We start from the raw sequence: 15,452 nt of genomic DNA, 5'->3' as shown, positions 1-15,452 counted from the left end.
AAAAACGCCGAAATTACTAATAATAAGGGCGAAAGGGCCCCACAATCGAATACAGGAGCGGCCTTTATGACTTTTTCGTGTATAATTTCCTTCTTAGAAGCGAACAAATGACTTGGTGTATCTAGGTCGACATGAAATACCCCACCAAATTTATCGTTCTGATTTACTATCTTTTCTGTGCGTTCTTTTCATAAGGATAGGGTTATGATTTTCATTTTATTTCCTACCCTTGTACGGACGCATATGTAAATGAAGTCGTTTCAGGTTTCAGAAAAATATGTGGAAAGAAGTAGTAAGGCTTTCTATTAAATTAATTCGAGTAAATCATTTTGGGTTTGATAAGATTCTGGATGAATATTATTTTAAGGAAGGGTTTTTGTACGATGGACATTAATGAAATTAAGTAAATAAATCTTTTGTGTCTTCTATTAACGTTCCTTGCATATATATATTTTTTTTTGAAATTATTAAACTATAAAACTTTTTTTAACTATATTTTCTATTGCTTAACCATAACCCATTTGTGATTCTACTACAACAAATCGAAATAGTTCTATTCGTTTAAAAGACTTTCGGTCGGGTTTTACCTTCGAATTCCAGTTCTCGATTAGAATCGTTATTTATTACTGTACCGTACTCAGATTTATTGCCCCGGCAATTCTAATTTAAAACTCTTAGCCATAATTAGTTTCGAAAAATTTAATCAGCTATAAAAATGTTAATTAAAGCATATATCGTAATGCCGAATGTTGCTCGTCCAATAGAATTCAGTCCTGTTTAATTTTTACCGCTTTTTACGACGGTTATTAACCGATTTTTACAGTTCTTATCTTTAGAATACCCGAAAATAATATTTTTACTATTTAGATTTTTCCTTTACGGTCAACTGTTCACAACAAGGATATTTTTGGTTGTAAGGTTATTTTTTATTATATGATCTAGATTATTTATTAATTTCTTAAGTAAGATCACCAGATAAATCCCTAACACTTGAGATTCAAAACATTCAGTTTTAAGGCACTCTGTATACATAAATCACGTAAAAATATGTTTTTAAAATATTATGATTTTTAAAATATTATTCGCCAAAAAAATTCCGGTACCGAAATTACCGGAAATTCCCGGTTCTTTTGAGACATCAAAGAACCGGGATACGAAATTATTAATTCCCGGTTCAATTCGATTCAACTCCCAATCGAAATAAAAATGAAACTTCTACACCCTGTATCTCCGAAACTAATAGTCTAAGAGCTATATAGCAACGTTTTCGAGAAAGTATTTTAAGACGTCTGGCTCTTTGATATATCTTTTACTATGCTCTCTGGAACAGCATGCGGCTCGTCTGGCTGCCGATATCCGTTGCGTTCACTACTGCGCATCGAAAGAAGATCCTATATTTTTTGATTAATTTAGTACTATAAATTCTAGTATTGAATATAAATCGAATATGTCTCCATAGCGCAGTGAGTAGAGTTTGCGACCACGAACCGATGATTCAGAGTTCGAATCCGGTATATAAATATAAGATAGTACTATATACTAAGATAGTAAAGTATTAAATAATTCTGGTGATTTAAAAAAACAAATATTTAATACTTTACTATCAGAATATAAACGAAAATAAAATAAAAAGTCTTTGCCCTGACCCGGATTCGAACTCTGAATCATCGGTTCGTGACATCGGTTCAAGGACTAATAAAAATATAGGATCTTCTTTCAATGCGCAGTAGGGAACGCAACGTTTACCGGCATCCAGACGGACCGCATGCCGTTCTAGAGAGCATAGTAAAAATATATATCAAAGAGCCAGACGTCTTAAAATACTTGTTTTTCCGACGTTGCTAGCTCTAGTACTATAAGCATTTTAGGACATACATTTATACGAACTTTTTACTTATTTTTATCTGCAGAATATGCTGCCGAAGTTTCCGGAATACAACACTGATAAAAAAGATAGACTTGAACTAAAGTCGTCATCGTTCTTGAAAAAATTAGTGGCAAGAGAATTTATTTTAGCGTAAAAGAAAATATTTTGCCTGAAGAAAAAACTCTCTTAACTCAAGAAAACGGGTCTCTTGAAAAATTCGAAAATTTCTCTTGAATCTATTTTCATTCAACCAAGTGCAAGTTACTTTGTTTTAAGATAATAAGAAAAAAATACGCTAGGAAGTACGTCATTCAAGAAACATGGCCATTTTTCCAATAGCTAAATACTCCTTTGATGAAAAATAATAACGACACGCAAAGACGATGACGAAGGACGGTATACCTATACAATCAGTCGGCAGTCCGATCAGTCGTACGACTCGTAGGTCGCATTTGATAGGTAGCACATCATAGTACGCACGGGTTTTGTTGCTTGGAATTTTCCACTTGGAATTTTGCATAATTTGCTTTTTAAACGCATATCGTATAACAAATTAGTGTTCGTTATTAATATGCATTTGCTATTTTTTATGGACAAATTTTAGGATATATGGATTCTTTAAAGGAGTTTCTGAAAAATGGAAATTAGAGCATTTATTTGCTATACTTGAAGGTAAGAGACATTTACCTAATGCACCTGTTTAGATAATGCATGTGTGACTATAGATAGAATAAGTATATATGTATCGATTTTTATGCAAATAATTACAAAAATTTTAGAATTTCAAGTCGTCGTATTAAAAATTCAAAATGTGACCAAAGCTTATAATTTTAATAATTTATTTGCTTTACTTTGATTAATCGTGATGTAATATTTTTTTAATTTGTAGAGTGATGAACCACCCCAAAAAACACCAAGGAGTGAAGAAGCAGAAATAACTACTATCGAGGAAAATAATATCACTTTACTTACTACAGTCTAGGAAAACCTAACTTTATCAGAAAATAATATACCTCGTAATATGCCAGTATATGATGTATAGACTCCTCTTAGATCAAAATAAATTTTAGCTGAGTCAATAGTATTCGCTATTGGTTTAAGAAAAGTGTCTCTTTAATCAAGAAATGTCCTTTTTCAATCAGAATTTGTGAAATGTCCCTTTTCAATCAAGAATTTTGCATGAATCAAAGAGACTATTGTTCTTGTAGCAAGAACTTCTTTGCATATTAATTTTGGATCAAGAGTGAAATACTTTGGACAGATAGATTCTTCTATTCTCTAAAGTAATTTTTTAAAGCTTATGAAAACATAGTTAATGCTTTGGGCAAAGAAACGTCGTTCTTGGCCCTATTGAAAAGCGCCAATCTTCTGGGTCAAAGTCATATTCATTTCGACTGAGAGATCCTTTTTTTCAGTGAATTCGCACCACCCTGTATAGGTAGCGATCTATAAAATTTATTGCTGTTTATTTAAATGTGTTTTGTAGTAAATTGATCATACTCCAATATTGTGTGTACTTTACAATATGTTATAAAATAAACTGTAAGCTAAATTTCACATAAAAAATGGACTATTGTCGTTCTTTCCCCTTTCCCTGAAACATTCATAACTTTTTGATCGTACGGTACATATCGAAACGTGCAAATATAGTTTGACGGAGATGAACGCGAGACGCGAGACCAATAAAAACGGCGCGCCGCCACTCTGCCGTAAACAACAATAAAAATGGTCGCGTCTGATTGGCCGGCAGCAGGCCAAGTACCTACACATTATCAGGAAAGTAGTAGCAGGTGCGACAGAAACAGAGACAGAGAGAGAGAGTATCGAACAAACGAGAGTAAGCGCACAGTTACACACACCTTGATTGGACAACGCTGCGGTCGCATGGCCAGCTTACCTTTGACGATATGAGCGTCAAAGTTGGCGACGATTCCTGAAACAAAAGAATGGCGACGTTAGGTGAGAGAAGAGACTTGGGGCTAGAACCCGAACTAATACGTTATTCGCAACACTGATTATTCTAGGTAGCAAGTTTTAATATGTAGCAGTCTACTTGGCATTATTCTAAGTTTGCGCATGCATAAATTTAAGCATATACACGGTAGCTCATACCAGAAGGCACATTACAGGGATCTCGTAAAGCAGAAGAAGTACAAAGATGATTAACGCTTTTATGTCGTATTTTAAAAATTTATGGTAATCAGATATCACACTAAAGCCGGTCCTACACGATGCGTCCAACGTTGTAATCTAGCATAGGTTGTTTGTGTAATTTGGCACGGATTTCGACAATATGGCAATTAACAAGTGTCTCCTACGCGATGTGGCGAATGTTCATTGGAAGTTGTTCGTTGAATGTATGGAAATGAATGAAAATCTAATGACATCAACTTGTAGAGCAAGAAAATTAGCAATGTGAACGTGAAATTTGTATTGATAGATCTTTTCAAATAGTGATAGTGTCAAAAAATTAAAATAAAATTTCATTAATTTTTAAATTTAAATTAAATTTCGTTGTATCTTTGTATCTCTTCTGCCTTAAGAGATCCTTGTAGTGTGCATTTTTATATATGACACTGTGTATACTATGGAAAAATATATCCATCATAATATAATCGATAATACATACATAGGAGTATTATACACAATAGAGAAATAAATAATTTTATAAAATAAATAAGTAATTTTTCGGCAAATACTGCAGGTGCATCTACTCTATAACCTCACCCCCTGTAACTTTTTTATTTTTTCAGATAAAAAAACGAGATTTGGTATGTTAGTATATGACATAAATTAGGATTGATTGACGTATTCAATTGTTTTTGGTCTCTTTGTGTTTCTTGAAAATAAATTTATAGAAAATGACACTCTGAATAGAATGACATATGGCAACATTTGACATTTTTGCTTAAAAACAAACCGTATTTTAAAACTCAATCTAGAGTGCTATGGCTGTATTAAACCACTAATTGTCAATCAAGGAACCTTGTAAAAATAGTTTCGATCATCTAATGTTTTTCGTGTCTTGACTTGGCCGGTCAAAAAATGCCAAAATGTTAATAAATAAAAAAGTTATAGGGGTGAGCCACTTTTGAGACGCACCCGGTATACTATTATATTTTTGTATAAATACGAACCCGGTATTTAAAAAAAATTCAAGTTTTTTGAGCCCTTAAATCAATTATATTTAACGGATTATATTTATTGCGCCAATTTATACAGGGTGAGTCTTAAATAAGTGCAAATATTTTCAGGGCTAGTAGATGCCGTTAAAAGATTTTTTCTTTTTACCGTTTTTCAAATTAGGCCAAAATAACCGAGTTATTTTACTTTGAAAATTAAAAAAAAAATGTTTTTTTACTTAAATTTTGAGAATCACTGGATCTTTTCTGGGTTATCTTTCTTGTGAATTTATTCTACTATATATGTTGCCTTGTGTTTTTTAACTAAAAACTAAAAAAAAATTCCAATTTTTTTTTTCGAAAATTCAAAATTTGCAATTTTTTTGCGAAAAAACCTCATAATCGTGTTTCTGGGGTTGAAATATACTACCCCTAAAAATATTCGCAGTTATTTAAGACTCACCCAGTATATTAAGAAAATATTTAAAAAATACACAATACGGTACAAAAAAACACACAATACGGTATACGGCCATATGACAGAATAAAAGTCGTGATCACATAACGCTCTGATAAATCACAGTATCACTTGTCACGATATCCTGCATTAGTTAGTCATGACTCAGTACGAAAGTTAGTGTTTTGAATCACTGGTTTAAAAAAGCATATAGTATCAGTTAACAAGTGTGATTTAAAAATCACGGTATCAGAATAATAGTGTGATATAAAGATCAAGGTATCAATAACAGTATGCTTTAAATATCACGGTATCAGTTAAGAGTGTAATTTAAAAATCATGGCGTCAGCTAGCAGTGTGATTTATAAATCTCAGTATCGGTTAACTGTCTGATTTAGAAAGCACGGTATCAGATAAGAGTCTGATTTAGAAATCATGGTATCAGCTAACCGTATGATTTGAAAATCACGGTATCAGCTAACATTGTGATTTGAAAATCGTAGTGTCAGCTAGTAGTGTGATTTAAAAATCTCGGTATCGGTTAACTGTGTGATTTAGAAACCACGGTACCAGATAAAAGTGTGATTTCAAAATCATGGTATCAGCTAACCGTGTGATTTAAAATCATGGTGTCAGCTAACCGCGTGATTTGAAAATCACGGTATTAGCTAACCGTGTGATTTGAAAATCACGTTATCAGCTAACCGTGTGATTTGAAAATCATGGTCAGCTAGCAGTGTGATTTAAAAATCACGGTATCAATTAACAATGTGATTTAGAAATCACACTATCAGTTAACAATGTGATTTAAGAATCACGGTATTTCTCATCCCTACTACAAACACGTCGTTCCACCATTTTTATTAGTCTTTGTATTTATAAGTACCAGCCCTGAAAAATAAACCGAAATAACCTTGAGAACAGCCATATGTTAATTACGCGATTCAGTTTCAGCTGCGATGGATGGCAGCACCGTCTGTAGGTCGTCTAAACGCCGCCGTTCCAGGAACTTTTCAGTAATTTTAATTCGACATGAAACACTTATTATAAAACCGTCTTTTTTGCGCTCCTATTTCACCTGCTCTTTCGTCTATAAAATTCAAATTAAACATCGTAGTCGGCTCGGTGAACGCCCAAGGGCTCCTAAACAGCCAGAACATTGGCTATTTTAGACCGAAATAATATTCTTGGTGTAGAATTGATTTTTTCATAAATATAAAATAATATTACACTCGTCAGCACGTAAAACGGGCATCTTAAAATTTTAATGTGCTTTAAAGTTTAATATATACAGAGTGAGTTTCCTACGATGTTCTCTATGGATATCTCGGAAACTACTGGAGATAGAAAGTTGGTTAAATGGGGAAAGAATTGCAGTTTTGTGGGGTCATAAATATTTGCTTTTCAGATTTTTGAAAAAGTTCATGGCTTACTAGATATTTTGAAAAAAATTGTCCCTAATTCATTATAAGCTATTTTAGATAAAAAGTTTTCAGATAAAAGTTGTAGATAATCACATCCTTAATGAAACCGTTTCCTCCGTTTTTTTTTCTAAAGCCTGTCATTTTTGACATATGACACAAACATAGGTTTTTTTAAATGGAAACCATAGTTGGCCATGACTTCATAAAAAGCGCCATTTTTTAAGCTTTTTAGTTATATAAGCTATAATATCTTTTCTTCGAAAAATTACTGAGTTATAGCCAATTCTTATCATTTTTAAACAATTTCACTTAGTTAGCCATGGAAACAAGTTCAATCGCCGTTACTCTCAGAAATGTGAAGCTGTCACGTCCAAACTTTGTAAATTAAAATAAACAAAAATTGTAAATATGAATTTTTCAAATGAAGAAAAGCGTGTAGATATTCGCGCATCAATAGAGTGCTTCCAACATGACTTTTATTATGACACACCACCCCTCACCCCTCATAATGAAAGAAATGTTAAAAATTATTTATATCATAAGTATACAAAAGCAGGGATAGGAAGAGGTGGACTATTTGGGGCCTCTTCCCAAATAGACCACTATTTGAGACCATGGGCCTCCTCGATCACCTCACCTATCCATTTTAGAATTTTTTACGCGGTATAGTTAACAATAAGGTTTACAAAAGAACTTATGAATTAAGAAAGGCACTCGAAGTGGCGTTTAGAAAAAAAAAAAAAACGGAGGACACAGTCTCATTAAGGATGTGATTATCTACAACTTTTATCTGAAAACTTTTTGTCTAAAATATCTTATAATGGAATTAGAGACAATTTTTAAAATAGCCGATATTTGTTTTTTTCGAAATATCTAGTAAGCTATGAACTTTTTCAAAAATCTGAAAGGCGCATATTTATGACCCCACAAAACTGCAATTCTTTCCCCATTTAACCGACTCTCTATATCCAGTAGTTTCCGAGATACCCATAGAGAACATCGTAGGAAACTCACCCTGTATATAATAATATTATATTTGATCGTGATCAGTTCATTTCGCTCGTAAAAATTAACCAAAGCATGTACTGACATGAATCAGAAAATAAAATGCTGAGGAGTCATGTTTCTGATCGTAAAATTATATTTTAGGAAAATCTACACACGAAATTATTGCACAGGGTGTTTTAAAGTTAGGGTAAAAAGCAACCCCTCGATTAACCCTGTATAATATGCCAAATACTAAAGCTTCTAAAAAACTTAATTCAGGAATTAAAGTTGATATAATTATATACACTTTGCTAAAAACCATGAAAATAGGGCTAGCATAACAAAAATGTAACACTTTTGAAAATTTGATCAACATTTTCTTGGTTGCGTTTTTTTGCATCTGAGTGTATATAACTCTCTAATTGTATTACTGTATGGTAAGTGCTTTTTGGCTTTCAACCATTTCCGCATGGACTATATTCCGGTTTCAGGCTGTAACAGGTAATCGACCACATCTGCGAGATACAATTTACCCAACTCTATCTCATTCTGTCCATCGATCCTCCATTTATCTTTATATCTTTTCACTCTCTCACTGGCTCTCATGTTTGTAATTACGCTAATGTCATTTCTGGGAATCTGTCGGTCAGGGTGCAGCAGTTTTTATTTTCACTCTCGATGGTAAACAATTTGGCGACGACCATGTTGCTATTAACTTCAAAATGACTGCTTTATAAAATATTGCTCATGTATAAATGTATATATATTCTAGTATGAACAATACACTAAGAAGACGATCATTTTATTTTTATTAATTTGGTTTTGTGAGCAGTGGTGACGCTAGAACTTCCTACTTTTTTTTAGAGGCCATAATACATGTAATAATGTAGGGTGATGCTTTGTTTTACGACTTTATAAAAAAAACGTATATCCATTTTAGTAAATTTTGTGTTAATAAAATATTAATTAAGAATACATTTCGTGTTCACAAACACATACTTTTTCCACCCATACAAACACATATATCGAGATTAACATCTTTCCCAATTAAACAAATGTTTATGCAAAACTATCCGACTTTATGACATTCCCGAGGAAATACCAATTACAAAGAGGTATAAATATCGGAATGAATAATAGACCTGTAGGTACGTTCCCTCTGTGCACATAAAACTCCGCCTCGGAACCAGTTTGAAAAGGTATAATATAAAAATGGAGAGCTTTTTGGATCGTTAATTTACGGCGGCATTACCTGAAATACGGCTTAATACCTATACCTATATGATTCCGTTCCCACACATTCGAAAATATTCGTCGTTTTTCGGGTACTTATTACACGGTAAGAAGGGACGGTCAGTATCGATATTATAAAAATATCGATAGTTCTAAAATATTTTTTTTATTTCTACGAGTTTTATAATACCTGTCATTTTAGGTTAATTAGATGTTAGAGAGGTGCAACCACAGAATCAATGTTTTAAGTATCGTTGGTAGACCAGTCGCCAAATATTAAAAAATAGCTTATGGCGGGAGCAAATCCGGACAAGCTAGAATAAATTTTATTTTATTTAGTTTAGTGTAAGGAACCACGTGTTAAATTTGCACCACCCCCAAAGCCCGGATTTGGCCGCCATCTTGGAAAAAGTGGCTAAAATTTGGTTTATTTTTCATTATTTGTCAATAACTCGATTTCTATCAACTTTAGTGCAAAAAATGTACAGACTAAAATTAAAGAAGAGGAAAAACTGTATAAAAAACGTTCTATGTACTTTTTCCGTGCGACGACCCGTTTCCAAGTTATCTTGGTTTAAACACGCTAAATATATTATAAGCAGTTATTATTTCCTCTATTATTAAAATTGCTTTATGACCGGAAATTTATTTTGATGAAAAAATGACGGCAACAGTGTCTCAGGGAAAATTCTTATCAAATGACAGGAACAAATGTCAATTATATGTAATCGTTTGACGAACGAGGGCATCCAAGTCAAGCAGGCTGATGAAGATGCTGACACATTAATTGTCAACACTGCAATTGAAGAATCAAATCACAATGAAACGATAATTATAGTCGGCGAAGACACCGATTTACTTGTCATTCTTACTGCCTTAAATGGGTCTCGGTCAAATATTTATTTTCTAAAGCCAGGCAAGGGGAAGTCGCAAAGTAGAACGTGTGCACCCCATAATATGAATCTAGATGCTTCAGCTATGGACAACATTTCATTTCTTCACGCATTTACTGGCTGCGACACCACATCCGCATTATACAGACAACGAAAAATGAAATTCATTAAAGTTTTACAGAAAGAAAAAATTATTACAGACAGCTGCACAAACTTTCAAAGACCCAAACGCATCCCTAGAAGATATAGAAAAAGCTGGAGAACGGTTTCTTCTTCATCTATATGGATCCAAAAAATGCGACTCTTAGATAAGTACAGATCCCAGTGTTTCGTAAAATCTATTACCGAAAGCTTACCAAAGCCGCAAAGCAGGTTTGCATTGCTCGGTAATGTGTGCACTTTGTCAGGGCAAATCATGTTCGAATAGTTTGGAAGTGGCAAAATTAGACGAAGATGAGTACGAAGACAATTTTCCTCTCGATAAAGATCAACGAAAAGAATATTCTGCACTTTATGAACCAGATCCGGAATATGATACAGATGTGGAAGACATTCAGGAAGATTATATTGAACAGCCAGTAACATCAAAAAAACGAAGGAACTCTGATGAACCTTCCACCTCAAAAGAAACCTAAGTTGACGACATGTGGATTAGCCTTATTGGAAATGGGGAGACCACTCAAAAAAAAACACGCGCCGCCGGGTACTTTACCTCAAGGCAGCTCTCTGAGAGATAAGGCGGTTAAACTTGATTTTCCACCAGTCGCGCAACAATAAAAATTTAGTCCGTTATTGCGGTCATAATGCAAATTGCGTTCTTTCATTATGATAGCCGCGACAGCAGGCTACTGGCAACCAGTAGCAAACAAGTTTTTAGGCTTTATGTGCCGGGGGTGCCGCTCAAGGTGGTGTAGAAACAAGTACAGTTAACCCCGGATATATTGAACACGTACATTATATCAAACTTTAATTTTGTTTTCGTAAAATTCGATACTTTGGGGAGTCACACGAAAAAGCCCATACAACGTTTTTTATAGAGTTTTTCCTCTTCTTTAATTTTGGTTTCTACATATTTTGCTTTAAAGTTGATAGAAATCGAGTTATTGACAAATAATGAAAAATAAACCGAATTTTAGCCAATTTTTCCAAGATGGCGGCCAAATCCGGGCTTTACGGGGAATGCAAATTTAATACGTACTTCTCGACACCAAAATAAACAAAATAAAACTTATTCCAGGTTGTCCGGATTTGCTCCCGCCATCGATGTACTTGCCGACTGGCCTATGGGTCTAACAAGAATTTATAAAAATTGTTTCTGTGTCGTTCGTGTCAAAAACATCAGATGTCAAAAAAAATTGTACACTTGTACAATTGTACTGAGAACCCTCTCTGTTTAACCATTTAACAAATTTTTCAACAACAAAAATGACATACTCTATTAACATTAGTAGTGTAACTGTTACATCAGAACCTTTTCTTCGTAACTACCGTATGACAGTTCCGTATGACCGTTCGTCAGTTCTGCGAAAATAAAAACATGAAATATCCAAAATCACCTAAAAAATAAAATTCCCAAAATCTCAAGAGGTTCGAAAAATTAAGACTGCATCTAACAAAAATCTAGTATCGATATTAAAATCTACGTAGGTATCTTACGCTCCCTTACTAGTTAAAAGAGTATCTTTATCTTTATTAAATTTCGTGTTTAAAGAAGTTGGATTTAATGCCTGGTGATTATGAACCACGCCATATATGCGATCTAATCGTATGGGAGCAAGTGTGATGAAAATTAAAATGAATAATGTATAAGTACACAAACCGAGCCTCTGAAAATACTGTAAAGTTTTCTCTATTTTATTTGGGTAGGGTTTGTTACAATTAATTACGGAAAATGTTAATATTTTTTTTGTGTTTTATTATGAAATATGCAACCGCGAAATACAAAAAACGTTCATTGTTTAATTCTTCATCTGCTAAAAAAATAATATTCAGGGTGTTCCATATAAAAAAAACAGAAAAATTATTTTATATTTTAGAAAATTTGGCGTAGAATTTTGAACGCCCTGTATGATTTAAGATTACGATATTTATAGCAAAGTTAGTATAGACCATATAAAGTAAATACCTAATAGATATAGTTTTGATTTCAGGACAGTTCTTGTAATTGTAAAAATGTTTTTAAAAAAGGCTGAAAAATATATATTTTTTATTTATTTATTCTGAAACTGTCGAAATTTATTTACTCATATAGGATTATGTTAAGTGATCAGCCAAAAAGGCAGGCCAATACACAGGGTGTTCCATTCAAAAAAAAAATCATCACGATCCACTCACACTTTTTTGTGTCGTTTTGACCCTGTAAAAGTTAAAATATTTTCTTGAAATACATCCTAATACATGGAGTGGTCAGAATTAAAATGGATCAAGTCCAATTTCCTACTATTTTAAGATAATCGTCTTTGTATATTTATAAAATATTGTTTTTTTTTCCAGTAGAGAAATGGATCAAATCATTCTTCACGCATTAAGTAGCTATAGCCTGTTTCTGTTTGGTTTCTGAATATTCTGTTGATTCTTTTCAGAAGTGAACTGGATCAAGTCCATAAAATTTAAAGCTGTGGACGATTTTAACACATGTGCTAAAGTTTAGAGCTAAAAATTTTTTTTGATAAAGTGGATAACGGTGAAACAAAGTCTGAATCATTTGCACCAAGTGAATCAGATTATCAGCCATCTGAAAGGTAATCTGATTCTATGCATTCTGAAAATTTCATTTATCATTTTATTTTCGCTATTACTACATCAATAAGTTAAGCTGTTTTTCTTACAAATACCAAACAAATACTTAGATATCTGACTTGTTGCTGATCTGAATAAAACTGCACAAGGAAGAAAAATCTTATCATTTTATATAGATGTAAAGTAAACATACTCTAAAAGGCAACACATGAAAGATCTTCTTCCCTTTATCTCGCCTATATACCATAATTATTATAAAAATCGAAGAAAACAAAATTAATGTACCGATGAACTAATTTATATCTAAAATTTCAAGTATTTTTAGAGATAAAATGGTTCAAGTCCAAAAAAGTATAAACAAACGTTCTTAAAAATGACCACAGTTGTATTTTGAGTTATTTTAGTTTGCAATTATACAATTTAAAATATAATACAGCATTGTGTCAAGTTTTCTTCTCCAGCTTGTTTTATTTTAATTAAGTATGTAATATTAAAAAACTTTAACTCTCATTTTCGTCATAATCCAGTTCATTTCATCCAGTTCGTTTCTGAACCCCTTACGTACTTTAGTTTTGCACTTAAACAAAATTTAGAAGTTGCACTATTGCCGGACCCTGTATAATGTTCACATACTACAGTCGAATCTGTTTAAAAAATATTCACATCACATCATTACTTATTCATCCCAAATTAAGATCGCGGCAATAAAACTTGCAGCAATTCCGAGAAGACTTGCCAATTTATTTACGACCCAACAACATCGAAAACAATAAACAGGGACGACCATTCCCAAACCCGAATTTTTTTTTAGTACGAAAATTTCGTCGGCAAGACCACGTTTTATTAGTCGGTGTGCCGAAGGTAAACCTCGGAGTCGGTTCTATGGTCATTGTCGCTATTTTTACGCAATGTTACCTATCAATTATCGCCCAGACCACCGGGCCACCGACCAAAGGTCCTATGCGGTTTGGGTACCTGAAAATCGAAATGGTCTAAAGACAAACTGCACGAAAATCTTTACACGGTAATCTAAGTTCGATGTTCGATGGTGTGTTGTCGCCCAACTATATATTTTACTCCTTATGATACGCCTGTAGTTTACTGTAGTTAACTTTTAAAAAGTCCAAAAATGGGATATTAATGATTGTCTGTTAGTTCAAAGTTCTGATTATTATTATTACAAAAAAAAACTAAAAAGAAGATAAAAAACTAATTAGAATATTTAACGTTTTTGAACCTACGGATGTATAAAACCTAGAGAAATAATAAAATAAAATAAAAATTACGACCTGTTCGTTTCTATGCAAATGAAAAGATGTATAGGTGTAAAAATTCCGTTTTAAATGGTCCATTTCGAATATGAAAGCCAAATGTCCGTTAAATACTTTCTCAGGCATTTTTACGCATTAAGTTAATGTGTTTAATATTGAAATGCGTTATTTAATATTGTCGGAGGTATTCTCGTTTCGACATGAGAAGCATGTTTCTCAAATAGATTAGCATTAAAATTTAGATACAAGAAGACATAAAAGTTTTGTTTTTCTATGGATTATATTTAAATTTTATCTCGAATTTTATTAATATATAAGAAGATCTATTTATCATCGCAGGCTTTAGTGTAAAAACTGCAACCCCATAGGAACAGGTCGTAATTTTTAGTTTATTTTATTATTTTTCTAGCTTTTACATATCCATATATTTTTACTTACCAATAATACTTTTCAGAGCTTCAGGAAGACGAGCGAGACTCTAGACTGACAAATCTATACCAAGATATAAAATATGAGGAACTGTAATATTCTGGGGATGTATTATGCCGGGAGCAAAAACTCCAGTGTTACCACTTTAACAAACTTTAACGGGTCGGAGGTATGTTGATTTAGTGCTAGAACCAATCGTTAGACTTTGGAGAGCTACAATTGGGGATAATTTCAACTTCATGCAAGATAATGCACGTCCCCATACCAGCAGAGTGGCTAGAAAATATCTTGAAACGGAAGGTGTCTGAAACGGAAGTTTTGGACTAGCCAGCATTTTCACCAGATCTAAACCCTATCGTAAATTTGTGAGACCAGCTCAAAAGAAGGGTTAGAGCTCGTCGAAACAATCCAGAAAATCATGCACAGTTTATTGATGCTGTATTAGCGGAATGGGAAAACATACCCCAAGACAACGTTGATAATTTAATAAGAGGCACGCCAGCGCGAATAGAAGCTCGCATAAGGGCTAGAGGTGGCAACACGGATATTAAAATTATCAATTTCCTTTTTGTTTTTGCTTTTTGACCATTCAACATTTAAATCTTATTTCGGTTCAGAAACCAAAAAAAATTAATTGTGTTTATTTTGGGAACTGATTAATTTGTTGAATTGCTATAGAGGGTGGCCCATCGAAAACGTTCCCCAAGGCATAACGGCCAGAGTATTTATTTTTTCAAAAAATCCAAAAACACGTCAATTTTGTTTGTGAGGGTGACAACTTTTGCCCCAAAAATGATTGCAAAATATTCAACCCTCTAAGCGGGGGTGTCATCCCCCAACTTTTTTCAAATGGAAAGGGGGGCGCCGCAATGAAAAGAGCTTTCTATTCTCTATATTTCCCCGCTTCGTTTTTGAAAATCGGTCGAGTCATTGAGAAAATATGAAGGATTGAAATTTGAAAAGTTTATTTAAGCATTTATCAGAGTAAATGATAATTAAGGATAAATTCGACCAATTTGCTGTTTTTTCT

At 33.2% G+C, this 15,452-nt stretch overlaps 1 protein-coding gene across 1 annotated transcript in view; it reads right to left on the bottom strand.

Annotated features, from left to right (window-relative positions):
* Nucleotides 1–3,716: 3,716 nt before the first annotated feature.
* The window catches only part of LOC115881099, a 71,658-nt gene continuing 59,922 nt past the window's right edge, over nucleotides 3,717–15,452 (bottom strand). Inside the window, exon 3 of the mRNA XM_030898474.1 lies at nucleotides 3,717–3,800. Coding sequence (XP_030754334.1) covers nucleotides 3,717–3,800 — 84 coding nt within the window. The remainder of the gene's footprint in view (nucleotides 3,801–15,452) is intronic.

The sequence above is a fragment of the Sitophilus oryzae genome, unplaced genomic scaffold (assembly GCF_002938485.1).
Source record: "Sitophilus oryzae breed Bouriz unplaced genomic scaffold, Soryzae_2.0 scaffold_1107_pilon_pilon, whole genome shotgun sequence".
Taxonomy (NCBI): Eukaryota; Metazoa; Arthropoda; class Insecta; order Coleoptera; family Curculionidae; genus Sitophilus; species Sitophilus oryzae.
The sequence above is the reverse complement of the archived record's forward strand: the minus strand, read 5'-3'. Positions and strand labels throughout refer to the sequence as shown.